The following is a 27,323-nucleotide window of genomic DNA, read 5'->3' on the forward strand; positions in this document are numbered from 1 at the left end:
GGAACCGGGCCCTTCCGCTGGAGAACACACTCACTGCGTGAATTACCAGCACCAGCAGATTCTTCAGATCTTCAGCAGCAATACATGAAAATACTGTGGTAAACAGGGAGACCAGCCCGGTGCTCTGTGACCACCTAGAGGGGTGGGGTAGGGAGGGCGGGAGGGAGACGCAAGAGGGAGGAGATATGGGGATGTATGTATATGTATAACTGATTCACTTTGTTATACAGCAGAAACTAACACACCGTTGTAAAGCAATTATACTCCAATAAAGATGTTAAAAAATAAAATAAAAATACAGCGGTAATTTGAGGCTTCGTGAGCTGTATCTTGAGAAAATAAAGCTGCTGTCTTTTTTTTGAATATTAGTGTCATACAAGACAGAGATAACCAATCAGAGCATGGGTTTTTACACGTTTCTTGGACAATACTGACACCCCACCTCTGTTCTCGCCCAGCCGTGCCCAGCGCCACACCGCCAGCTCCCGGGCACACTGGCCTTTCGTCCTCCTCTCCACAGTCGTCGGCGGAGACCCCAACAGACGGGCTCCCTCCCCCATCCTGGGAGCTGCTCAGGTCCGGGCAGGTCGCCCGCAGGCCGGGCGGGCACAGCACAGGCGGAGGGAAGGTCATGGCCGGTGGCATACAGCGTGTCATTTGGAAACCTCACCCGAGGAGAGCTGCCTGCAGCTACCCAAGCGGGCACGGGTGCCAGGAAAACCTCCAAACCCGGCACTCTGGGCCAGCAGAGCTCCTGTGCTTTGGGGCCAGCGATCTACCAGACCTAAAAAACGCCAGGAGCACTAAAGGCTCAAGGGGCTACACGGAAGCAGTAAGGGAGGGGCTTCTCTGCCAGGTCTCTGCTCTCCAATGGCTCCAAAGAGTGACACCAGGGTCACCTGCTGGGTCACAGAACAGAGTGCTCTTGACATCTGAACACCCAAGCGGGCACTTTGCAGTGGCCTCGACGAGCGTCCCCCCACACAGGATCAGCACGGCAGAGGAGCCCTGTCCACTGCCAGCTCTGTCCGTCCACCTGCCCGTCCATCCATCCAGTGTCCAGCGCCCCTCCTGCCCACCCGGCACCTCCCACTGCACCGGGACCTGCCTGTGGGTCCCACCACCACCACCCCAGGGACTGACAGCCACCAGAGCCTATTAACCACGTGTCAGCTCGACGGGACCGCGAGCTCCCTGATGGGCTGGCTGGTCACGGACCACCCGAGGGGAAGGAGACAGACGCTGGGGAACAAGCCGAGTGCCTGTGGGCTGTGGGGGAACACCAAGGCATTCTGACTTAGCTATTTGGCAGGGTTTCACAGGAAAGCCGTTCTGAGCAGATCCTGGGAAGGAGTTTCCATCCGCAGGAAAGGGGGCCGGGACCCATGCGGCCAGAAGTGCAGGGCAGGGGGGCGGGCGAGGACCCGGTCCTGACCCGCTCCAGGGTTTAGAATGCGTCTATAAATAGCTGGCAACCTTTGATTGTGTCCAAGCAGGCAGTGTGGCCACAGCAGGGCCCCGGCCGCAGCCCCGCAGGACCGAGCGGTGCTCAGGCCTCGGCACGCAGGTTCTTCCTCGGCTGCACGCTCCCACTCCGGCAGGACCCCGCTGTCCAGAGTCCTGCCCTAACCCAGCGCGGCATACATTCTACCCACTGATTGTTTGCCCATCTCCCCCCACCAGATCCTAAGCTCCCTGAGAGCAGGATCATCTGCTTTGGTCCACTTTCCCTTTAGCATCTAGGACAGGGCCCAGCACCAGAGCAGCGCTCCACGCACGGAAGGAAGGCAGGTACGGCGACGGCGGTCAGGAGCACAGAGGGCAGCGGGGGGACACGGCACTGATCCTGACAACAGACGGGGCTTCTGTCCCTGTCGCTGGGCCAGGGCTGTGACAAGACAGCAGGGACGTCAGCACAACTCTTCACCAACAATTTTTCACACACGGGGAAGTGACTGCCTGCTCGTTAGGAATCAATTAGAACAGCTTCCTCTATGTAGGTCACACCATTCACTCATATTTTTTCTAGAGCAGGTCAGAAGCTACGAGCAAAAGCCCCTAAAAACCACTCGAAGATGCAGCCAAGCGATGGTGCTTCACACAAGCACCCCTGGCAACAAATCTCCAAGAGGGCCCCAGGCTGTTTCCTGGGGAGGGCGGGGGCATACACTTTATTTTTAAATGCAGTGGTGATAAAGAACCAGCAGGACAGGTGGCAGGGAAGGGGGCAGGGTCTTCCTCTAGGCCCACAGAAATGTTTTAAACCCCTTCTGGATGCCAGCCAGGAATGGAAGCACCTCCAGACTGATAACCTCAGAAGAAAATCCCAACTCAACCTGTGCTCAGGTTATCGGAAAATTCCATCAGCATCTGCTGGCGAAGACAGAGGCTTTCTTAACAGGACAACTTTTATAAACACCTCACAGAAAGCACAAACAGAATTCAGCAAACTAAAGACACCACTCACTTAAGCTGCCTATTTTCAAAAACAGCTCTGAGACCTGAGGGAGAGCCACACTCCTTCACCAAGAAGCCAAAAGAAAGCACTGACCCCATTTCCTTCCACAGCAGAGACCAGGGTCCCTTTTCCGTCCCACAGTCAATCCTACGGCTTCCCACCTACACCTGCTCCAAGCAACAGGCCATCCAGGTCTGTTCCAGCCCCAAACCCCTCCTGCAGTCCCAGATGGGCCACACAAACAAGAATTCAAACTCCAAATCGGACTGTCTTCTTGGGTAGTTTTATTAAAACATGCTTGTAAATCATGATACAATTTAATTAAAGTGGAACATCTTTCTAACACATTGTGGCATTAAGTATTCACACACAGATCGCTTGGTAGATTGAAACAGAACAGAACTCAGGATTCTCCTGATTCAGCAGTTCTCCACGAGTGGTCCTGGGAACTCCTGGGGGTCCTAAGACCCTGGGAGGGGGTTCCCAAGGTCAAAACTATGTTCATCTAATACTGAGATGTCATTTGCCCTTTCTGTGCTGACAACTGCACTGATGCTTCAATGGCAGGTAAAACTGCAGGTGCCTCAGCACCAACCCAGGCAGCGGTGCCGGTCTGCGCTCTTACCCGGCCCATCACCAGAATGGGGAAAACCCAGTTTACCTAGAAATGTCCTTAACAAAGCAGTAGAATGCGTTCATGAAACACTGACTCTCAGGCCTTCTCACTATCTGTGTGAGAAGCAGGAAATGTTCGTATCCCAAGGTACGGTGGAATGCCGAGGAAGAGCGACTGTGTCAGCGTGAGCTGTGAGCTGACCTCCTTTTTCAACGGAGACGAGCTGGGAGCTGGGCAGACACCGTCTCAAAACTGAACCAAGTGGGCCTGCCCCGCCAAGAACACGGCCGCCAGTATTTGCTGCGATGATAAAATTCAAGCTTTAACGTGACAATTAGAATTGGGGGAAACCTGTACTCCCCGCCACGAGCTTAAAGCCTCCAAATACTTAGACTTGTGGCGAGAGCAGCAGGGACGCGATGTCGCCGAGTGTGACTCCTCCCTGTGTCTGAAAGACCTGAAAACTCTGCAAACCAATGTCCTCCAGTGTCGACGCGGGACGTCACAAAGTCACCTGGCTACAGATCGATTCACGCCGCAACGGGTGCGGTTCTGGACCCTGCACGGCAACCAGCTCATAAGAAACGACGACTTGTTGTGATCTGGTGGCAAAGAAGAACGTCCACAACCTGCAAAGGCCTCTAACAGTCCTCCCGTTCAGCCACAGACCAGTGCGAGGCCAGAGTTTCTTCCTACACTGCAACCAAAACACCATATCCCAGCAGACTGAAAGCAGAAACCAACTGCTGCTTTTATTAAGCCAAACCTAAAGGAGAGTTACAAAAATGTGAAACACCACCTTCTCATTACACCGTTATTAGTTTTAAACAATTCTTCCGTAAGAATATGATATATTAATACACATCAGATTTCTTGTCAGTACATTAAATATTCGTCATTACAGCACATTAAGTATTTTTTAACCCCCTCAATTTTAAGATCTTTTAAATATTTTTATTTTTATTTTATTTATTTATTTCGCGGTACGCGGGTCTCTCACTGTTGTGGCCTCTCCCGTTGCGGAGCACAGGCTCAGCAGCTATGGCTCACAGGCCCAGCCGCTTCGCGGCATGTGGGATCCTCCCGGACCGGGGCACGAACCTGTGTCCCCTGCATCGGCAGGCGGACTCCCAACCACTGCGCCACCAGGGAAGCCCAATTTTAAGATCTTATACAGTGTATAACCCACATAAACAGAGGGTCTGTGGGGACCTTGGTAATTGAGAATATAAAGAGGTCCTGACACAAAAAGGTTCGGGAACCACTGCCTGAACTGATCACTTTACGGGTGTGGCTGGCCATCCAGAGTGGTTCCGCCTTGCATTTCTCCAGGAATAAGGGCAAGGGTGGAAGCTCTGACTAGTAAAGGAGGTGCTGCAGACACCTCTGATCTGGTCCCCAACAGGTAAGAAGGGCAACAGGAGGAGGTGGGTGCTCTGACCATCCCCGGTGACCACGCTCTCTTGCCACCGTCTGGTGGCTCGCCGGACCCGTCGACCAGAGATGGCTCCACCACCGGTGCTGTGTCTTGCTGGTGTGAGAGGTGAGCAATTAAGAGACTGCACTCCACAGCCACTCTCTCTAGGAAACTACCCACCAAAACGGGAAACGGACGTATACAGAAAATGTCACCAGAATAAACACAAAGCCAATCACTGGTAAACATGGCAGTAGCCCGCACCTGTTCCAAAGGAACTGAAGTGATCCACAGCAGACCTCGACGGTCAAGTGATTTGCAGCTGCCTTTGCATTCACACAGTCAGCTTTCGCCTAATACCCACAACCAGGGATGGGGAGGAAAGTGGGCACACGAAGTCTGCGAACGTACTGAGCTCTCAGGACGCTGGGATACAAGGACGAGTGCACCGTGCACCTTCTATGCAGGTTTGGCAAATCCTCACCTCACCTCCAAGCGCACCCAGTTACTTCAGTTTAAACAACTACTCGTCAAGTGCTCAAGTCAGAGACAGCAAACACCATTCACTTCAAAATACATAAAATTTCGCGAGGGACAAGGTCTGAGCAAACAGGTGCCCTCCACCCCTTTCAGTGAGCAAACAGCATCATCAACGGCCACCATGCTGGAGGGCCAGGGACTGGTACTCCCTCCTCACCAGCCCTGGGATCTCCACAGGTTACGAGACTGCAGAGGAGAGGGGAAATCACCTGAGGACTCTCGAAGTCCACAACATGCTTTCCTTGGCCTATTTTCCAGTTTAACCTTAAAAAAAAAGGCAACAACAACCCACACCTCCTCCCCCATCTCCCCCACTGCTGCGCTAACACACCACATGATGGAACCGGCTCTCAAGGTGGCGACACGCTACGATTACACAGACTAAGGGGTGACGGTGACGGCCGTCTCACAAGCCAAGGGGAACAGCGTAAACAGGGCCACGGAGCACCCACACAGCCGCGGCTCCCCGGGCCACCTCCCCAAGTGCAGCCCGTTTCATTCTGATGTAAAAAGGGGGAAAATGGTACAGGGATCCAGGAGCTGGGCTTTAACAAGGCCCTTCATCCTATCACCCCATTCTGGTCATCATCCTTCACAAAAGCATGTGAAAGTGATCAGACGTCAGTGAGTGTTAAGAAAATGCCCGGGATGTCAGCAAAGGGTGGCTAATGGAAATCCCCTCCCAGGGCAGCCTGGGGGGCGCCCCGACCTGAAACAGACGCAGAAATCCAGGGCTTTAAAGAAAGCAACAGTAAAACTCAGTCAGTATTCACTAATTCAAAACAGCATCCCTCCCCCCACCAAAATCAACTGAATGTTCTTTAATCAAAACACTAGAAAATCCAAACCCACTTAAGCTAAGTCAATTTTTCCCTTTTATTTCGTAATGAAGTTTGTGCTGCTACAAAGAACGCCCTGACAAAGTCCTGCACATTTGCATAATAATGGCAAAGGCAGTCAGCTACCCTCCCATGCGTTCATCAACCCCAGCAAGTTTCACCCACTTGTCTGGGCACTGGGGGTCAAGGTTCTAGGACCGCAGGTAGCTGCCCAGGTCCAAATCGGGGATCCAGTACTTCCCGCCGTGTGCCCTGCAGTCTGTGCCTCAGTTTCCTCACTTCCATAATGGGGGGTGTGACAGGTCCCGCTGAGGTCAAGCCCGAATACGAAAAGCACCCTCTGAAAACTTAAAAGCTTTTGCACAGCAAAGGAAAACATAAACAAGATGAAAAGACAACCCTCAGAATGGGAGAAAATATTTGCAAATGAAGCAACTGACAAAGGATTAATCTCCAAAATTTACAAGCAGCTCATGCAGCTCAATATCAAAACAAACAACCCAATCCAAAAATGGGCAGAAGACCTAAATAGACATTTCTTCAAAGATATACAGATTGCCCACAAACACATGAAAGGATGCTCAACATCACTAATCACTAGAGAAATGCAAATCAAAACTACAATGAGGTAGCACCTCACACCCGTCAGAATGGCCATCATCAAAATATCCACAAACAGGGCTTCCCTGGTGGCGCAATGGTTGAGAGTCCACCTGCCGATGCAGGGGACACGGGTTCATGCCCCGGTCCGGGAAGATCCCACATGCCGCGGAGCGGCTGGGCCCGTGAGCCATGGCCGCTGAGCCTGCGCGTCCGGAGCCTGTGCTCCGCAACGGGAGAGGCCACGACAGTGAGAGGCCCGCGTACCGCAAAAAAAAAAAAAAAAAAAAATCCACAAACAATAAATGCTGGAGAGGGTGTGGAGAAAAGGGAACCCTCCTGCACTGTTGGTGGGAATGTAAGTTGATGCAGCCACTATGGAGGACAGTATGGAGGTTCCTTAAAAAACTAAAAATAGAACTACATACGACCCAGCAATCCCACTACTGGGCATATACCCTGAGAAAATCATAACTCAAAAAGAGTCATGTACCACAGTGTTCACTGCAGCCTTATTTACAATAGCCAGGACATGGAAGCAACCTAAATGCCCATCAACAGATGACTGCATAAAGAAGATGTGGCACATATATACAATGGGATATTACTCAGCCATAAAAAGAAACAAAATTGAGTTATCTGCAGTGAGGTGGATGGACCTAGAGTCTGTCATACAGAGTGAAGTAAGTCAGAAAGAGAAAAACAAATACCGTATGCTGACATGTATAGATGGAATCTAAAAAAAAAAAAAAGGTTATGAAGAACCATTGCAGGACAGGAACAAAGACGCAGATGTAGAGAATGGACTTGAGGACACGGGGAGGGGGAAGGGTAAGCTGGGACGAAGTGAGACAGTGGCATTGACATACACACACTACCAAATGTAAAATAGTTAGCTAGTGGGAAGCAGCCGCATAGCACAAGGAGGGAGATCAGTTTGGTGCTTTGTGACCACCTAGAGGGGTGGGATAGGGAGGGAAAGAGGGAGACGCAAGAGCGAGGGGATGTGGGGATGCATGTATACGTATAGCTGATTCACTCTGTGATACAGCAGAAACTAACACACATTGTAAAGCAATTATACTCCAATAAAGATGTTTAAAAAAAAAAAAGAAAAGAAAAGAACAGCACCCTCCGAGTGGCACGCAGCCAGCAGGACGCCCACTGACCTGCTACTGCCATCACTGAACTGACCCCTCCTGCCCCCTGCAGTCTTCATACACCTGCCAGCTGAAGCCACTTCCCGAGTCTCAAACTTCACGTGTGTGATTCTCATTAATGCCCTCCTCACACAAGGGCCTGTGGCCACTCCCTGCCGGTCACTGCCATTCACTCATTCATTGCTTTCAGCACAGTCCATAATTAACTGCTTCCTAAGTCCTGTAATCATGCTGTAAATAGCACTTTTAGCTGTAAGGATACAGGTATTGATTGGCTAAATGCAAACATTTAAAACAAACCACTTTTAAAGTAAGCAAAAAATGGGACTTCCCTGGCTGTCCAGTGGGTAGGACTCCGCGTTCTCAATGCAGGGGGCCCGCGTTCGATCCCCGGTCAGGGAACAACCCAGGTTAGATCACGCAGCATGCCGCAACTAAGAAGTCTGCGTGCCACAACCAAGATCCTGTGTGCCGCAACAAAGACCCAGCGCAGCCAAAATAAATAAATAAATGTTTAAATAAAATAAGCAAAAATGTAATAAAGTGGATGGAGACAGGGCACCACGCAGGACTCAGGTCCTACTGGCCCAGGAGCAGCCAACCAGGGGTCAGCCGCCACCAGCTGCCTACACCCGCTCTTAGGCTCCAGGGCCCACAGGTGGCCATTCGCTGCTGCCCTGGCCCCAGGGAGTCTGCTGAGCGCACGGCCCAGCTTTCACCACACTGAAACAGCCGTCTGAGCGGTGGCAGAGACAAAGCCAAAGAGCCAAAATGAAGAGGAGGCCTCTCCACTAGTGGATCAACAGCTGACATTTTAGGGACAGAATAAAAGGGCACCACACATCAGGTCAGAAATAGTAGTTTCTGTGGACTGTGGCATGCTTTGGGGAGATAAACACAAGTTAAATGAAACTTTAACACGCTCAGAGGGGTTTTGCTGGTTTAAAAAGCTGGACGAGCTTCTTGGAAGTGTCGGTTTTCCAGCTCTCCACACAGCTTTGTTACACGCAGAGATGTTCCCCTTCCGGGCACCACATACCCCATCCACGCAGTTGCCTGTTTCAAATTAAAACACACTATTGAGTTACAGCACTAACGGGTCTGCTTTGTTTCTTCTGGGGCTTTGTTCAGAAATAACTTTGACAATGTCCAAGCAAACAACTTGGACCAAAGACCAGAACGGTCACTTAGAAGAAAAAGCTGTTCCCATTCGAAGAAGGGTTTTTTACGAGAAACACATGCTACGCCACTCATCTATATCAACTTGTAATCTGTAATCTCTCAACCAAAGCTCACCCCCAGTGGACGCACCTTTCTGGAATATAATGGAAGAGCCTGTGGACTGACGGACGTGCTGCCACGCAGGGCACGCTCAGTGGAGTACTGGGGGCACTACAGAGGATTTGCACTGGGAGGTCCACGTCCTTGCACAGGCACCCCTGTAACCAAGCCCTGCACAACTTCTCTGCCCCGTGGCCCAGGCCAGAGAGGAGCCTCCCCAAGACGTCCCCAAGCCCACACCTGCCTCACGCAGCCCTCACCAGCCCCAGGCAGCACTGGCACAAACGTCCCTCTAAGCGTAATTTTCAGATTCCTCTAAGAAGGGCATACTCCTTAAAGAAGCCGCAACATTTCTTCCACCCGCTAAAATCATCGCTGTAATAATAAGTAACATGCATTGAGCACTCCCTAGGCATCAGCAGGCACTTGCCATGTTAACTCATTTTTTACCTTCACAATAAAATGACTGTTAATATGATCATTGTAACAACAAGTTATATTAATTATTATGTAATTAACAATCATATAACATTGATAATTACAATGAATAAGTGTAATCAGCATTTATTATAACTAAATATATCTCTATATTATATACAAAACACATTATGCTGACAAATGTCCTGATGGCTGACACATAATTTTACATTGTTATTAGTTATAATAAAAATTGGTACTATCAACACCCCCATTTTACAGGCACCAGCAGTAACGTGGCGAGTGAGGTGATGCTGTGAACCCAGGACACAGCTGCAGAACCCCTGTTCCAGTTCCCCTGGGCTCCCCAAGAAGGGGAGCTCCCCAGGGGGTGCAGCAGCTCCATTCTTCTCTGTTCTCAGCCTTGGGATACGTTGTCCACCCAGAGGGTGCTCAGCAGGTGTCCCGGGGCCCACCTTATGCATGAAGTCGACTTATTAGCACAGAGCCTGTGTAATTGACACCTAGGGACTAGACATGTCTTGGCACTAACCGTTTCTATCTAAGTGCCAGTGTGTTTTTAGTAAGCAGCCTGTCTCCTCCCCCACCCTACACACACACACACACACACACACACACACACACACACCCTCCACCAAATGGATGCTGACAACCTAATCTCCACTAGCAACAGTGCTGCGGGTGCAGCCACGAGACGTGGTCCTGCCCTCTGGCAGCTTAGGGTCAGTGAGAGACAGGACACCAAGCCATCCCTCAACACTTTTCTGGGGACAGTAAAAACGTGCTCTGAAGGAAAAGAGTGTGAGCTCTGAGTACACGTAAGGATGATAGTGAAACCAGCAGCTCCAGGAGTGCTCGAGCCTGTTAACCCACCGAACCTTCACAATGACTCTGAGGGCATTACTGGCACGTCATCATCCCCTCATCCCCTCCGTCTCGCGCCTCGGTCTCACGCCCATTTGGTATAATGGGCATGAGAACTGTCACGCAGCTGGGTGGCACCTAACCAGGAATCAGGCCACAGCTGCCCGTGCTCATCACCTGGGTCCCGTGGGAGACCACCACCTGACACAAGTGTGCTGCCTTCATTACTTACTTTAAACACTGTTGTAAACACACACCCCCAACAAATAAATAGCACTCAGAAATGCTCAAGATATTGGTGAAAAGAAACAACATAAAATTTTCAGTGTGGGCTAACCCCCACTGCGTATGTATAGAAAAAAACGTCTGGAAGCAAACATATACATACTGTTAACACATTAACTATTGCTTGTAAGGAATATTACCGGTGGATATTTTCTCTTTTTATTTCAGTATTTCTAAATTATTTGAAATGAGCATGTATTCCTTTTATCATGAAGGGTAGAATAATTTTTTTTTTTTTAATTAGAACCAAAAGGCACCAGTGCCTGTGGTCACAGTCCAGACCGTAAGGAAAACCTGTGGAGCGGAAGGGGGGGGTCGGCACCTCCGTTCTGGAGATCACGGCTGCTGCTCCTGGTCCAGGAAGGCTGCCCCCCGGCCCATCGGCTCCCACGCCAGCCAGTGAGCGGGCAGCACGCATGCCTAGGATTCTAACTGCACCAACAGTCCATCCGCGTAGAGCAGCCAGCTAGCCCTCCCAGGCTGCGGCCACTGTCACCAAGTCTGTCACCAAGTCTCTACTCCTGGGCTCCGGCACATACTTGCAGCAACCCTAGCGTTTAGGAGGGCAACCCTATAACAGAGCTGGGGTCCCAAGTCGCCTCAATTTGTGTCAGATTTCAAATGCAACACGAATAACAGTCTCATTTTCACACCAGACTGCTTATTACCATCCACAAACATTAAACTAAATTTCTTTTTTCTTTTTTTTCTTTTTGGCCACACCGCATGGCTTGTGGGATCTTGGTTCCCCAGCCAGGGATTGAACCCACGCCCTCGGCAGTGAAAGTACCAAGTCCCAACCACTGGACTACTAAGGAATTCCCTAAACTGAATTTCTCATATACTAGAAGAACTCGGAGCAAGGACACAAGAGACACAAAACAACAATGCTCAACTATACTTCAATTAAAATAAATTAAAAATGAAACAATAATGCAACGCAGCATACGCTGCACAGCCCTCTCAGTGACTGTTAGAGAAAGGGCGACAGAGCAGAGCAGGCGCCCTAAGGCCGCGTGCTAACCCCACCCAAGGGGGTGGACAAGAAGCGAGGGGGGACCTTGGGGAGCTAACGTCCTGACTGAGCACTCCACGGCCAAATGCTGGGGAGCCAGGCACAGGTCGGTTCTCCAGTGAGCAGGCCTGTTTCTCCCAGGGGCCGGGCAGTCATTCCAAAACTACTTTCTGTGTACGCCAGGTCTGAACAAATAAGCAAATACACTGTGGATAATGAGACCCAGACTTCTCACTACCTGATGAAGAAGTTATAAATAAGGAAAGAAGAAAGCAAGAATAAACCATGTGATATGGGATTGGAATCAGAAATGCAAGTGTGAACTCAACGGCTTCTAATACATACACAGAGAGATAAATACAGATGTGTATGTACAGGCCTGTGAGTACAAATACATGCATATCTTGTGTACACTGAGAGAACCAGAAGCGAGGGCACCCCAGGGGCCTAGGAGCACACTCAGCAAGCAGGTCTCAGCTTCTCACACCATTTCTCCAAGAAAAAGAACCAGGGCTCCTCGACGAAATGAATTGGGGCAGGAAAAATACAAGAAGAGACTGGAGTATCCTGTAGCTCCAGAAGGGAAATAATTAGAAAACGGTGGGGCGTGTTGGAAAGATGGACGCACCAACCTGAAAGAGCTCCACATCAAGGTCACAAAAGACAAAGAAAGAACGAGGAATTGTCACAGATTGGAGAAAGTGAGGGGACGTGCGAGGTAGGCCCCTGAGGCTGGACAGAGGCCCAGAACGGGACAGGGGGTGTCCGGGAAATGGACATTAGTCAGACTAACAGCCAAATTTGAGTAAGATCTTTAGATGGCGTAATAGTACTATGCCAACGTTAATCTCCTGGTTTTCCTAACTGTCCTCCACTTACATAAGATGATAACACTGAGGGGAGCTGGTACGGGAACTCCACTGTAGCGCTGTTCTGGCTACTTTCCTGTAAGTCTAAAATTATTTCAAAAGAAATGAATCCGTACGAATGCAATGACACGACACTTCAAGTAACGGAGGGTGGGGGGCACGGGAGAGACAGCTGAGCGAGGCTGCCCCGGACGGCTGAGCGGACTGACGGCCGCGCGCGGGCTCCTGTATTGCTCCCTCTGCTTTCATGTGCATTTGAAAGTTTCTTCACTAAAAAGCCCCTTAGAATTTTTTTCAAAGTCTGCAAAACTCAACTTAAATCTGCCCACTTCTCCTACTACGCTGCATCGCCACCCGTCCAAGCCCCAAGCACATCAGACACCTTCCAGACCCTCTGCTCTCCCAGGACCACACCTGCTCCATCCTCCGCCTGCAGGGCCTCTCCAGGGGGACACTTCTGCACATTGCCAAGCCACTTCCCATCTCTTCTCCACCCGGCAGCCAGGGGCTCCTCAGAAACATACAAGGCATGCTTGCATCTCTCACACCTGCTCCCCAGTGTTCTGGATTAAAAGCGCTGTGCTCAGGGAGGCCTCTGCCCCTGGGCCCAGGCAGCCCCATCCCAGGTGCAGCCCCATCCCAGGCCCCCAACAGGCCAGGGTCCCCGCCACATTCGCCCTGGAATTTGCCCCCTCCCGCCTGCACTAAAACACCCGCCATCTCGCATGGATTTGCGGTGACCATGCATTGCACGTCTGTGTTCACGACTCGGTCAGTGAGCTCAGGGGGCAGAGGCGACCTGGGTTTGCACCCATCATTGTCCCCCGGCACTGAGCAAGAGGCCCAGCACATAGCTGGCACTCAGTATTTACTCAAAGAGTGAGCATTTTTGACATTAGACACACAGGCCTGATCTCGGTTTTGGACTCTCATATTCTTTCCCACCCTGTTAAAGTATGTTTAGCTTTACTGTGTTTATCTAATTGTCCAGATTCCAAACATACTCTAAACTCTAGCACAAAGAAATGGATATGCCTTATAGCTATTAGGTAGATCTTGGCAAAACATGCTTAAATCTAATATCTTTTTCCACTTTGGTAAGTAACAGAATATGCCAGATATGATATATTACATTAAGAACTTCACTTTCTAAAAGGCTGTGATGACAATAATCAGTGTCGGTGAGGACGTGGAGAAACAAACCACTGCTGGCAGAAACGTAAAGTGGTGCAGCCACCATGGAAACAGTTCAGCAGCTCTTCACAAAGTGACAGAGTAAAACCCAGCAATTCCACTCCTAGGTATGCGCCCAAGAGAAATGAAGACGCATGCCACACACCACATACGAATATGGTGTATACGAATGTTCACAGCAGCGCTATTCACAACAGCCAAAAGGTAGAAACCACTCAAATGCCCACCAACAACAGATGAATGGATAAAACAAACTGGGATATAGCCACAAAATGGGTTATTCAACCATAAAGAAAAACGAAGTGCTGACACACACTAGGACACAAATCTTGAAAACATTATGCTCAGTGAAAAAAGCCAGACGTAAAAGGTCATATATTTTATGATTCCATTTACATGAAATATCCAGATGAAGCAAATCCACAGACAGAATGCAGACTGGTGGCTGCCAGGGATGGAGGGAGTGGGGAATGGGGAGTGACTCCTTAATGGGTACAGGATTTTCTTTTGGGGTGACGAAAATGTTTCGGCACTAGATAGAGGTGATGGTCGCCTGACACTGAATGTACTAAATGCCACTGAATTGTTCACTTTAAAATGGTTTATGTTATGTGAATTTCGTCTCAATTAAAAAAAAAAAAAAAAAGAGGCCGTGACATTTTGAAAACACCGCCTCTCTGAAGCACGATCTTTTTTCTCTCCCTTTGTTGACGTGCAGACACACTTGGAATAGACCACACAAGTAAAAGAAGCAGGGGAAAGTGCTGTAGGTTTGCCTCGAAGGAGGCCAGGGACCTGGACCAGGGGAATGAAACCCCACCTTACAGCAGCAGCCTGAGCATGCCCAACCTGAAGGATGACTCTGCAAGATTCGTTAACAGCCATGATTCTACGACACAGACTGAAAAACACCTATTTCGATAAAAACATGCAAAAATAAAATATAAACCGCTCTTCAAATAAATGTTTGTTGGAACGACACCAGGTACCATCGGATAGCTTAGTAGGGTGTGTCTCATCCTTAAAGTATGTCGTGCTGGGATGGCGACTCGCCGGCCAGCCAGGAGGGCACCACCCTCGGCCCGCTGCCCCCGTGGCAGACGCTGATAAACCCATCTGGGCGCCCTCCTCCTCCTCCGATAAGCCCAGACTGGGGCTCAGCCTCTTTCTCAACACAATGCTCCAGGCACCCAGGACGCCCACCACCTCAGGTGAGACGCTTCCCTGGTGGAATGAGATTCAAATCCCTCAAAAAGTCAACCTAGTTCTTTGTTTCTCTTCTAAAGACAAAAGAAAAAAAATTGCCACCCAGAGCTCCTACAGTTTTATAACCAAATTTCTCACCATCTTTTCTACTTACGTCACAGCATTTATTTATTTAAATGTATTTATTTAATTTATTTATTTTTGGCTGCGCTGGATCTTTGTTGCTGTGCCTGGGCTTTCTCTAGCTGCGGCGAGCTGGGTCTACTCTTCGTTGCGGTGCGCGGGCTTCTCATTGTGGTGGCTTCTCTTGTTATGGAGCATGGGCTCTGGGCGCGTGGGCTTCGGTAGTTGTGGCGCACGGGCTTAGTTGCCCCGCGGCACGTGGGATCTTCTCAGACCAGGGATCGAACCCATGTCCCCTGCACTGGCAGGCGGAGTCTAACCACTGCACCACCAGGGAAGCCCACAGCATTTATTTTTCAGAGAATTTTCACCCAAGACATGCATTTTTCCCTTAACTCACCCCTAGAATCCCATCATTGAGAGAAAGTGGCTCAGCAGCCCTTCATCACAGGACCCCAGCACCTGGTGAAACCACAACTCTCAGCTTGGTCCCGAGTCCCATCCCAGCACCACACCTGCCCAGCCCTGCCCTGTGCACTTGCATGCATTAATGTGCTTTATCCTCACAGGAAGGGAGGCACTCATCCCCACTTTACAGGTGAAGACACTGGCTACAAACAGGCGCAGGTGCTCTCTCAGGCTCCCCCTCCACGTGCCCATGCAGCTTCTAGCTGGGTGCCTCCTTCCAGGCCTGTCTCCTGAGGGCACAGCTTTGGACAAGATCTAAGGAAGCCAAGAGGGAGGCAGTCGGCCTCTAACAGCCAGAGCAGCAGTGCGGCTCAGGGTTGCCCGCGCTGAACCTACCAACACCGAGGGCCAATTCACTCACAGGAAGGCGGTGGAGAGGTTGCAGGGTGCTGCGGAAGACTTCACTGCCTGCCTTTTGAGAGGTCACGCGTTTACCCTCCCACGGACATCCACTACCTATCTAAGTAGGTCAGTTGGCAAGTGGCCCCCTGGTCCACTTCCCTCCACACTGCCCGACAGTCAGCACCCTGGACTCCAGGCAGAGCTGGAGAGAAGAACCACAGGGTGCCAGGGGTAAGGGAGGGCCAAGCGAGAAGAGGCGCCATGCCAGGCTGGGGGCAGGGCTTTTCAGACGTGCACACAAGTTTCAACTCAATTGATTTAGCTTTTAAACAATAAAGAATTGAACGTAATAAGGATTTATCGAGTAAAAAGAAAACACTACGGTAGACACTGGAAAGACAAAAGATAACCAGGATGGTCCTGGGCGGCGAGCAAATGGAGTTTACAACAGAATGAAGGAAACAGGCCCCCACCAGGCAAAATGCACTGGGTGCTATAAAGATGCAAAGTGAATGCCATGGGGTTTTTTCTCCGGGATTTCTTAGGATCGCCTGAAATTTAGCATATCTACAAAAGAAAGCTTACCCCTGCAGCTCCTTCCCTACCCGGGGTCGCCTCGCTGACGCCAGCAGGTCAGCTGGGGGGAGCGGTTTTCACCTCCCGCCCCGACACAGGCCTCCCAGCTCTCTCCGCTCTCCTCCCCTCAGCACTGACCTGCCACCAACAGGGAACCTTACCACATCCCCACCAAACATAGGTGAAGACTCCTGTCACCGGCCAGACCACCCCAGCCTGTCACACACCTGCCAAATACTCAGAGGGTCCCCCGTTACCTGCAGAACAGAAAAAAGTCCCACCCTCAGCTCACCTTCCGGGTACCCACAGCATCACCTCCAAACCCCCGACATCACACTCAGTGCCTGCCTACCTGGACCAGCCTCTCTTCTCAACAGGCTGTCTTGCCTTCAGGCTGTTCACTGACATTCCTCTGCCTTCAAGACAGATCCAAACCCAAACAGTTGCCCAGGGGAAGTTTTTGTTGTGGATACAGAGCATCAGCGTTGTACAAACCCTAATGAATTAATGGAACCTAATGATTAACGATCAACAGCAACTAGTATTCACACCAAAAGAAAAGCAACAAAACCCAAAAAAGTAGAACCTGCATCAGATCAAGCCTTTGGGTCTGACCACTAATTTGCAAGAAATCCACACAGGACAGACAAACAAACAGGCTGAATTACACCAAGAAGATGCAATCAGCGAAATCTAGTTGGTGGGGAAATGAGACAGCACACACAAGCCAGCTTCTTCAACCCACCAACAGCAGTGGGAAAGAAGGCGGCAAAAACTAGAGATTAAGAGAGTGGTTGTTTAGGGGAGACCAGCTCGGTGCTCTGTGACCACCTAGAGGGGTGGGCTAGGGAGGGTGGGAGGGAGACGCAACAGGGAGGGGATATGGGGACATGTGTATGCTGAATCATATGGCTGATTCACTTTGTTATGAAGCAGAAACTAACACAACTTTGTAAAGCAATTATACTCCAGTAAAGATGCTAAACAAAACAAAAAGAGTGGTTGTTTAGGTCTGGTGGTGGGGGGTAGGGATGAGGAGTCACAGCTAACGGGTACAGCCTTTCTTTGGGGGGAGGGAACAAAAATGTCCAAACTTAGGTTGTGGGGATGGTTGCACAAGTCTGTGAAGGTACTAAAGCACGCGGAGTTTTACACTTTAAATGGTGAATTGTGTGGTACGTGAGTTACATCTCAATAAAGCTCTTATTTTGAGACTCACATCAGCCAATCACAATGTGGGCCTTATCTGGATCCCGATCCAATGAGCTGTTAACAATCCATGACATGTGAGAAACTGAGCAGATCTGGACTACCTGTGTGGTCCAGGACACGGGTAACCAGGGGTTATGTGAGCGGGGAGGGGGAGGAAAAGACAGGCATCCTTATACCACAGAGAGATCCTCAGACATACTGTACAGTACATGAGATGATCGGGGTCTGCATCAAGGCAAGGAGCAGGGGGACCTTCCCTGGTGGTCCAGTGGGTAAGACCCCAAGCTCCCAACGCAGGGGGCCCAGGTTCCATCCCTGGTCGGGGAACTAGATCCCGCATGAACGCCGCAACTAAGAGCTCGCATGTCGCAACTAAAGATCCCGCGTGCTGAAGATCCCGTGTGCCTCGACTAAGACCTGACGCAGCCAAAATAAGTAAGTCAATATTAAAAAAAAAAAAAAAAAAAGACAAGCTGCAGGGACTGCCCTGGCGGTCCAGCAGTGAAGACTCCGCGCTTCCACTGCAGGGGCGCAGGTTCGATCCCTGGTCGGGGAAAAGATTCCTCATGCCCCTCAGTGCGGCCAAACATAAAGAAGGACAAGCGCGAGGGGCAGGACTGTGCCTGGGGCTCCTGATGAAACACGGCTGTCTGTGGGGACCCGCGGGGGCAGGACACAGGCTATTCCCTCCGCCCACGCTCTCCAGCCGACCCGGGCTCAGCCCTCCACGCTAACCTCATCCAGGCCGGCTCCCTGCCTCCACATGTCCACAGAGATCACTGTAAAAACTCTGCCGGCTGATGCCCTCCTCTGCCCAGCCCCTCCTGGGCTCAAAGTCCCGCCAAAGGCTCCAAGCTCAGCATGACCTCCCTCCCCCCTCTTCTTCTGGCCCAAGTTGCTCCAAGGTGCCTTCTCAATGCGCCTGCCCTGACCACCATGCAGCAGGGCCCCGATCCTGCTCACCTGGCTTCTCCATCACAGGTGCCCCAGGCGCACTTTACAACCACGTGACTTGTACACGACTTGTTTCGATTCTCCATCTCCCCTCACATGTGCTCTGACTGTTCACCCCCCAAAGCCATCCATGCCTCCAGCTCAGGGTTAAGTTGTGATTACCAGTCTTGGCACTGAGACGCCCTCCAAGTCTAACATGATGCTCTTGTAGTGAGGCACGCGTGTTCACACTGAACAAACCGCACACTTGCTAGAACAGCAGCACACAGCGGAAACCAAAGGTCCCCAGCGATGTCCCCCGCCCCCAGTCACCACGTAGAATCACAGGTAGAACACTGTCTTCTGGTTCACCCAGCTGTGCCAGCTCACCATCTGGAGACAGAATCTGGTGCTCCCCCGGCATCACTGCCACCACGTGACCACGCAAGGCGGGTCCCCACCGCACAGCACAGCTGGGTCTGTGCTGACCGACTCTGCCAGGAACGTGAGCTCCGAGCACCAAGGCCGACCCTTCACTTCCCTGGTACTGAGCCGTACAAGGCAGCTGTGGATACAACGCACCTGGTAAATGGTATTTATCAGGGATGTGGTCTGTGCAATGTATTCGTATCCCTCACGGCGGCTTACAAAGTGAAGACCCAGAGGTCAGCCAGGAGGGTCAAGGAGAGAAGCCACTGTGTGCGGAGGAAACAGGGAGGATAAAGTGACCGAGGGAGGGACACAGCGACCAGCAGCCCCGCCCGGGGCCACGCGCAGAGGGAAGCGACAGCAGCCTGCCGCGTTCTGTCGTCTGGTCAGAGCACCTGCACCGTCGGGTGTTCATTCCCTGTACGAGGAGGCGCCTGAGGCTCAGAGAGGCCGAGCGAATGCCCAGCCGCACAGTCAGGATCCAAGCGAGGCCGGCGGGACCCGGAGCCCGTGCCCTGGGTCTGCCCCACAGCGAGAGGAGGTCTGCGGGCGCGTCACGGCGACACCTACAGCTCCCAGGGCTCCAGGCTCTCTGCCCCCCCCGTTTGTGTCCAGTGTTAGCCTTTTATCGCTCTCCATCTTCCTCTGCCTTCTCTCCACTTCTCACTTGTACTTCTCTGTTAGTTCCTTTGTTCCTACAAAAAACAAACGATGCCACCTCCTGCTACCCGTAAGGCCAGGAGAAGTCCTCGGTTTTCTCTCGTTCTGCTCAGCCCGCCGCACGGACGGGGCCTTGCCCCACAAGAGTGGCGGCAAGGACTGAGAACACAAGTGCCGCCGGGACAGGAGCCTCGGCCACGGTCTCTGAGACTCAGAGGCAGCACCGGCTACAGAGTACCCCCGTCACGCCCGACACCCTGCCACGGTCGCGTCTTGCGTGAGCTCGGTTAAAGCAGGGGCTGAGAAGCTGGCGAGCAAGTGCCCAGTGCAGGGGCCTCCCACTCTCCGGGCTCACAAACGAACGGCACAAAGCGCGCCCACCTACCCCTGGGCCACGGGAACGGGCCCGCCAGGCTCAAGCTCCTCCACCAGCATCCATGGGGCGCTGTAAGAATCTACTCTCAATGGCTGTATTATTTAACTTGGAGTCAAAGCTGATGAAACATCTCAAATGACTCAGACCTACGAACCTCGGCATTTTGACCTTTTATGTGCAACTCTCTAAGTACTACAGCTCAGAGCTGAGACACCCAGAAATAACGTGGAAAACCACAAACACAGTGCCCCTCGAGTGACTGCCCAGGGGGCAGTAGGGAGCGTCAAGATGGGCTTCAGCTGCAACGAGACAGCCTCAGGTGACGAGCTGGCTGGCTTCAGCCCGGCTACAGCTCTGTTCGTTTGGTGCTGTGGGTTCTTAAAGATGGATGCAGAACAATTTTCACTGAGAATTCACCGAAGTCCCCAGGAATCACCTTCAGAAGTCCCCTTCTGACCCAATTCTAAGTGAAGCTGTGGACGAGCTGTATTCAAAGCAACGTGGAACCGTAACTACAGCCACTGAAAAGGAGTGGCCTTCATTCAGTCAGACCTTTAAGCTCTCTCAGAAAGGGAACCACAGGTAAACTAAAGCTAACTTCTTACAGTGCATCGCAAGCGCCTCTTCAGAACACCCACGCTCCCACCTAGAACCCCTCCCCCTCCACCGGCGACCCCACTCTCAGGGGCTGCCCTCCAAGGTGTGCTTCCGGCATGAGCTGCTCCCTGGGGCTGCACTAGGCTCCTTTCTGCTTCCTCTCCCCGCCCTCTCTCCCAACACCAATGGGTCTCAAGCTCCTCCTAAAAAGCAAGCACCTGGGACATTTGCAAAATGTAATTTCCTGGGTCTTCAGGGGCAGAGATGGGGAAAAGCCTTCAGGTGATTCTGCGACCAGCTGCGGGGGTGGCTCCAGGCTGCATTCCCCCAGGGCCCCAGCCCCCACTCACTGAGCACCGGCTGCCCCGTGAACCCACATCCCCCTGAGCCCAAGACCCTGTCCTCCACCCCCAGCGCAGGCCTCAGCCTTCCAGAACCTCAAACTCCACACGGCCACATGCCACGCACGACTGCCCTGCCCGGAGCCCGCTGCTCCTTCTGCGGTAACAAAGCTGGATGTGACGGCAGCTTCGTGTTCAAACATTCACAAGTGGGGTCAGGAAGGCGAGGACGCGGCCAGCTCCCCACTCGCCGCTCGTGGGCTCTCGCTCTGGGCAGGCCCCTGGTTCTCCCCATGAGGAGGCGGGACCAGACCACTGTGCGGACTCGCCCCCACCCTCGGCCGAGACGAAGGTCCAGCACATCTCACTTCATGCTCACAACAACCCTGAGGTTGGTGCTGTCCCCCGCCCCCCGCATTTCCGAAGTGCGAAAGCCGAGGCTTAGAAAAGATACACAACCGCCAAAGTCACGGAGCTGGTGAGGCGTGGTTTGGAGCCCAGATACTAGCGGATGCCGCTGCTAAGTGGAGTCTACCTGGTAAGTGCAGATAACGAGATGCAAAGCTAGGCCAGGGCCAGAGTGCCGGCCGCTGGCTGCTTATACTCACAGGGCACCCACCCCTCTGCCCACGGCCATCCCACCCAGACAGGGCCCACTGTCTTAGGCCCTGACGGCCCACCTCTTCGGTCACACCTGCCCCCATGCTGCTCTGCCAAGGCCGCCTCTTCCACCTGCAGGGCTGCTGGAATTACCTTCCTAGGACCCATGCGATCACATGACACTCCGCACGCCACCAAAGCAGATGGCGCCTTTCCTGGTGGGACGTGCCGCCTCCCCTACCACCTGCCCACCGGCCACTGGGCCTTCACACCCTCTGTTCCCAGGGCCCACCAGCTCCTTCCTCAGCTCCAGCCACATGAGAGGTCCACAGAGGAACAAATGCACCACAGGACGAAGACGTGGAAACCTAAGGCAGCCGGGCCCAGACAAGGAACCTGAGGCCCAGGATGGGGACAGGGCTGGAGCCCATGACCAGGCTCCCTGCCTGTCCACTGCTGGAGCCATGACCTTGAGGAAAGTGAGAGAAAGGCGAGAAAGGTGGGGTTTCAAGTTCTCAGCAAGCAGGGCCGTCTCCCCCACCTGGAGTTAACCACGGGGTCGGGGCGGGGGATGCAGCGCACCCCTGCGGCACAAAGCAGCAGCTCTCTAGGACCGCGCCTGTGACCTTCAGGTTGTGTGAGGATTTTAGTAGTAAGTGGGAAGCACTGAAGCGTCGGACAAGTCAGCAATGCTGAAGCCCTTTGTTTTTGAGCCTGTCTACGAGGCTAAGATTTAGGGAACGCTGTTAGGGAGACGTCCACCCTGATTGGCCACCGTCCGTGCACACCTGTCGTCCCAGGGAAGTAATTAAGAGTGCCCCGTTTCACTTGCACAAGTTCCCAGTTTGGAGGATAAACTGTAGCATCGCCAAGGGTACAGCTCTGTCCAAAGATAAATTAGGAGGGCACAGCTGCCTGGTCACAAAGAGAGAGGACATTTCAGGGTTTTAAATTTTGAGGGAAAAAAATGCAGACAAAAAATTAGAATAGTAAATACTTAATGACCTTTTCACTGCCTAGAGTGAAAAAGGACAGGCCTGTAACCCCAGCACCAAACCCCGGCCCGGGAGGCAAGGGCGCTGGCGGCGGGCCATCGGCAGAGGCGGCCGGCCGAGGAGGCTAAGCTGGGGGTGAGGCCGCAAAGTCAAGAGAAATGACTGGGAGCAAAGAGGACAGAGGGCGCTGAGAGCCGTCTCCCTCCCACACACTGGGGAAGGAGGGGTCCACCGCGCCGGATGAGGAGAGAAGCTGCACGAGAGGCACAAGCGCCAGGCACGTTCTCCACGTCACACTGTGGTCCTTCTGCTGACACAGCTCCACGTAAAAAGTGGAGTCCACTGCGCTGAAAATTAAAGATGCAAAGCGACCTGTCCCAAAACATCGCTGAAGATAAGTGCGTCTGAATTAAACTTACGAGCAACTGGATCTCATCAGCCTTCCCCAAAGAAACACAGGGACCCTGAACAATTAAAGAAAACTGGGGGGAAAGATATACATCCCCTGAAGAAGAGATCTTAAGGACCTCATTGTCTTCACAAGTCAACGTGGGGGGGGGAGGGCTAGCTGTAGAGTCGAGATTAAAGAGCCTCAAAGGCATAAAACCAAATCCATGTGTGAACTTTTAATAAAATTCAGGATCCAAAAACAACCGGGAAGTAAACACACTTCTGCGATAATGAGAAAAATTGATTATGGACTGTTAAGTGTGATAATGGCATTGAGTTTTAAACGTCCCCATCCTTCAGACACGGTACTTAAGCATTCAGGGTGAAACGACAGATGTGGAACTCACTCAAGAGTATTTCCGCAAGAAAGAAGGAGAAAGGGGCAGATTTGAAGCAAATGTGGAAAATCTTGATAGTTGTTGAAGCTGGTGATGGAGAAATGGGAGCCGTATTATACCAGTCACTCTACTCATGTGTACTTTAATTCACAATAGAAACTATTTTAAAAGTCAAGTGATACATTCTGAGCGTTCACAAAACAAGAGGGCAGCAGACTACCCAGCCACGCCCTCCAGCCTGACGCAGCTTCACCCGGGCAAAGGGCCGGCTGCTATTTGGCAACAGTGCACTGTTATTGGAAGACCGGTCATATCTTCACTGAGATAACTGAGGGAGAAGAAGCGGGGTGCAGGAGGAGTTAAATGACACTAGAAACCACAGTGAAAGTTGGTCGTTCTCAGAGTGGTAATCCTTAGATGTCGCTGAAGTTACTTTGTAGCAAAGCTGTGAGGAATGGAACCCACACTGAGCGTGTGAAACCCACAGAAACAACCCCCTTGGAGCATGCAACACTGAGACTCCATTTAAGGTCTTTAAGTGGTTAAAAAAAAAATTGATTGATCATCTATGAAGGTTCAGGGTCACTGGGGAGTCCACCCATTCTAAACCACTAACTCTTTGGAACAGTTAAAAAAAAAAAACAAAAACTAAGAAATAGTAACATACTTAACTTTAGAGTCCAGATACCAATTCACATATGTAATAGCATTTGTAACGGGCACAACGCAGGCTTACTGTGGACTCTATTTTTATATTAATTTACTTAGTAAGTCACTTAATAATTGTATTAAAATGGGAAGTAGCAAAACTATTTGTAATTTTTCTACAATCCAGATCAAATGTCTTTTTATTATTCTAAATTAGGAAATACATTAAAAAGAGTTTCATTGAAGAGACTCTATTCCAAAAATTCCTCTTAAAAATTAAAAGCCTTAGTGTGTAGAATAAAATTAAACAGCACCACAGCCTTATAATTACAGCACGCGTGCATAGCCTGAAATTTGGTTTCATTCCCATCCTGCCATTGGCTAAGAACTATCCTACAGACCCATTTATTTTTTCAACCAAAGCTGTCCGATTTCAGGGCAGCTTTATCTGTGAGCCGAGAACAAGGGGCCCTCTCCCCACCAGGCCACAATGCAGAGGCCCACATCAGAGCATGATTTTTCCAAGAGCCGTTAAGGACCTGAAATGAGCCTGGAAGCCCAGAGCACTAAAGCTTTTTTGAAAATGAAATAGACCAGAAAATATCCCAGTGCAGAGCACGCAGCATGGGTGAGCTGTGCTTCCTGAAGCTCGAGTTTCAATTACACCCGAACACGCGAGGACATGGGCCCAGTCTACATGTAACAGGTGTTTCTTATTGCGGGTCAAGGTCGAAAGGACTGAGAGCCACTTCTCTAAGGAGAATGTATGGAGAGTCAACGGGGATCAGACAGATCGTCCTAATGCTCGCCGGCCACATGACCTTCGCAAGGCTCTTAACCTCTCTGAGCCTCTGCTGTCCATCTTCAAAATGACCACCACCAACTTAGTGAGCTGTCCAATGGATCAGCTAACGTCAGACACAACACAAAGGTTTGACCTTCCTCAAGGTTCTTCGCTTTTTCTGGGCCTTCAACTTTTAAACTGAAAATGTGAAAAAAATGTACAGTGTAGTGGCCAACACTTGCTGGGCTCCTCTACAGGGATCAGCGGGGAGATTCTCACTCACGGAGGTGAGGGCCGACCCTGCCATGTCACGGGTGGGCGCTACCCATCCGGGGCTTCACGGAGCCAAGTCTGCTCCCAGGACCGTGACTACAGAGCCCCCACCCGGCCCTTCCCCGCCGGGGCTGAGTCACCTTCCAGATTACGGTTAAAACCATTACGCCTAAAACCATTCCTCTATCAAACTGCTGAGGGCCCATAAGGATTTAAAAGTTGGTCAGGCTCAGCCTTGGAGAACCTTTCTAACTAAGTGACATCAAAAAAAAGTATTCACGAGGCAGAGAACTGTTTGTGAACACACACAGCAGTGGGGGAAAACGTCAAGGGACCCAAATGGATCAGGAGAGCCCGGAACACGTCGGGCCAGGGCCCCATCAGCAGGAGGCCGGGGAGGGCTTAGGGCCCCTGGGAGAAGGCAACACTATGCCGAGCCGGCAGGGCCTGCAGCCCGCTGGAACGTGGTGGACAAAGGGGACGGGAAATGCCCTGTCCAAGTGGCAGGGCCAGCGGGAAATTTAGGAGCCACGTGCCTGGCGGGAAAGGGAGAAAGCGTAACAACACTTAACCATTTTCTTGGCCCAGCAAGTTAATCGCCCCTCTACTGTGCATCAAAAAAAAAAAAAAAAAAAAAGTTAAAAAAAAATGTGTTACTGCTTTAAGTTTTTTAGAACTTTTCTAAAGAAAGAGAGGCTGACTAGTAAGAAGGGATGCTAAGGAAATCAGCCCATCTCCTTACCTTCCTCTAGTAAATTGCAAAAGGCAAATTAGTACTTGAATAAGGAGCCGGCGTGTCTGGAATGAAAATGAGACGCACGCAGTTTTAGGGTTTTAGGGTGCCGCTTCCTATCCCTCTCAGTCTACGGCCCTAACTACCAGCACGAATTGGCCAAAATTCAGCATTTCCAGACTTTCCTTCAGAGAAGGGGCCGCAGAAGTACTGGCAAAAAGAAAAACGAAACTGAGAGCGCTCCAGGCTCGCCGCGGCTCGGTCTGCGCCGAGCAGCCGCGCTCCTCCCCGTGCCGCCCGCGCCCCGAGCTCGGCGCCCCCGGCCCGGGCCTCAACGCCCTCGGGCGCTTAGAGCCCGGCCCGGGCCTCGGCCCCCGGCCCCGCCAGCCCCGCTGGCCCCGCCAGCCCCGCGCGGCGCAAGGGCCCAGGCGCCTGGCGCAGGAGGCCGGGCCAGGCGGGCGCCCGGGCCTCGGGCCTACACGCGGGCCGCCCGGCCCAGTCCCCGCTCCGGCCCGGCCCCAGCCCGCCGGACCGTGGCGGGAACGCAGCGCGGGGAGGGCCCAGGCCGCGCGGGGCGCCCCGACGACTCGGGCCCGAGGAGGCCAGGGCTGCGTGTCCGCCGCGGGGCCGAGGAAACGGCCGGCGGCCCCGACCCCCGGCCTCCCGGCCCGCCAGCCCCGGTCCCCCGGCGCCCGCCCGCTGCCCGCGCCGCGCTCGCGCCCAGCCCGCCAACCGCCGCCGGCGCCGCGGGGAGGAGCGCGCGAGCGGCCGGGCCGGCGCCCCGAGCGCGAGGACTCACCGGGGCCGGCTCCCGAGTACATGGTGGTGCCGCCGAGGGGCTCCGGGGCCGAGGGGCGGCCGCGCGCGCGCCACGGGCCCCGACGCCGCGAGCCGCGAGGGAGCCGCCGGCCGCACGATCCGCCCCGGCGCGGCCGCCAAACAGGTTTACCCGACGCGGCCGGGGCGGCGGGCGGAGGCGGCGGGCGGGCGGGGGAGGGGCGAGGGAGAGCGGGAGGGGGAGGGGGAGGGCGGCCGGGAGGAGGGCGGGGGAGGAGGGAGGGGCCGGGGGAGGGGAGGCGGGGCGGGTCCGCGCGGCGGCGGCGGCGGCGGCGGCGGCGGCGGCGGCGGCAGCGGCGGAGAGGGGTGGGGGCGGGCAGGGGATCCGGGGCGCGGGTGCGGGCGCGGGGCCGGGGGGGCCTGGGGGGCGGCCCTCGCAGCCACTCAGAAGAGCGACGTCTCCTCCGACTGGGCGGAGCGGGCCGCGCGGCGCTGCCACCGGAGGCCGGGAAGAAAGAAAAGAAAACACACCCCTTGTTTCCCCGCCGCCTCCGGCGCGCGCGGGGAGCCCGTTCTGGCTGCTCGCGGGCTGGACCCTTCCCCACCCTTAGCCCCCGCCGGACCGGGTGAACTTGGGCACCGTGTTGACGTGGTGGTGTCGCGTCCTGACGCCCCGGCATCTCCGCCAGGCTTTTTTAAGTTATTAACGAAACAGGAATGTCGCGAAGGTTCCTCCCGACCCGGAGCTTGAACTTGAACGCGCCCCGGTCCTCGCTCACTACCACACCGCCACCTCCCGGCCGAGAACCCAGATAATCCATCTAAAGAACTTTAGTTTTTGGTCAATTTTAGCTGCTGTCAGTGATCAGATCAAAATAACACGCCC

General features: G+C 52.7%; 1 protein-coding gene across 1 annotated transcript in view; it reads right to left on the reverse strand.

The window, feature by feature from the left end:
- AGO2 (argonaute RISC catalytic component 2) overlaps positions 1 to 26,522 on the reverse strand; it is a 96,618-nt gene extending 70,096 nt beyond the window's left edge. Inside the window, exon 1 of the mRNA XM_079722416.1 lies at positions 26,460 to 26,522. Within this exon, the coding sequence (XP_079578542.1) occupies positions 26,460 to 26,481 (22 nt within the window). The 5' untranslated portion in view covers positions 26,482 to 26,522. The remainder of the gene's footprint in view (positions 1 to 26,459) is intronic.
- Between the last annotated feature and the right edge of the window lie 801 nt (positions 26,523 to 27,323).

The sequence above is a fragment of the Hyperoodon ampullatus genome, assembly GCF_949752795.1.
Source record: "Hyperoodon ampullatus genome assembly, chromosome: 17".
Taxonomy (NCBI): domain Eukaryota; kingdom Metazoa; phylum Chordata; class Mammalia; order Artiodactyla; family Ziphiidae; genus Hyperoodon; species Hyperoodon ampullatus.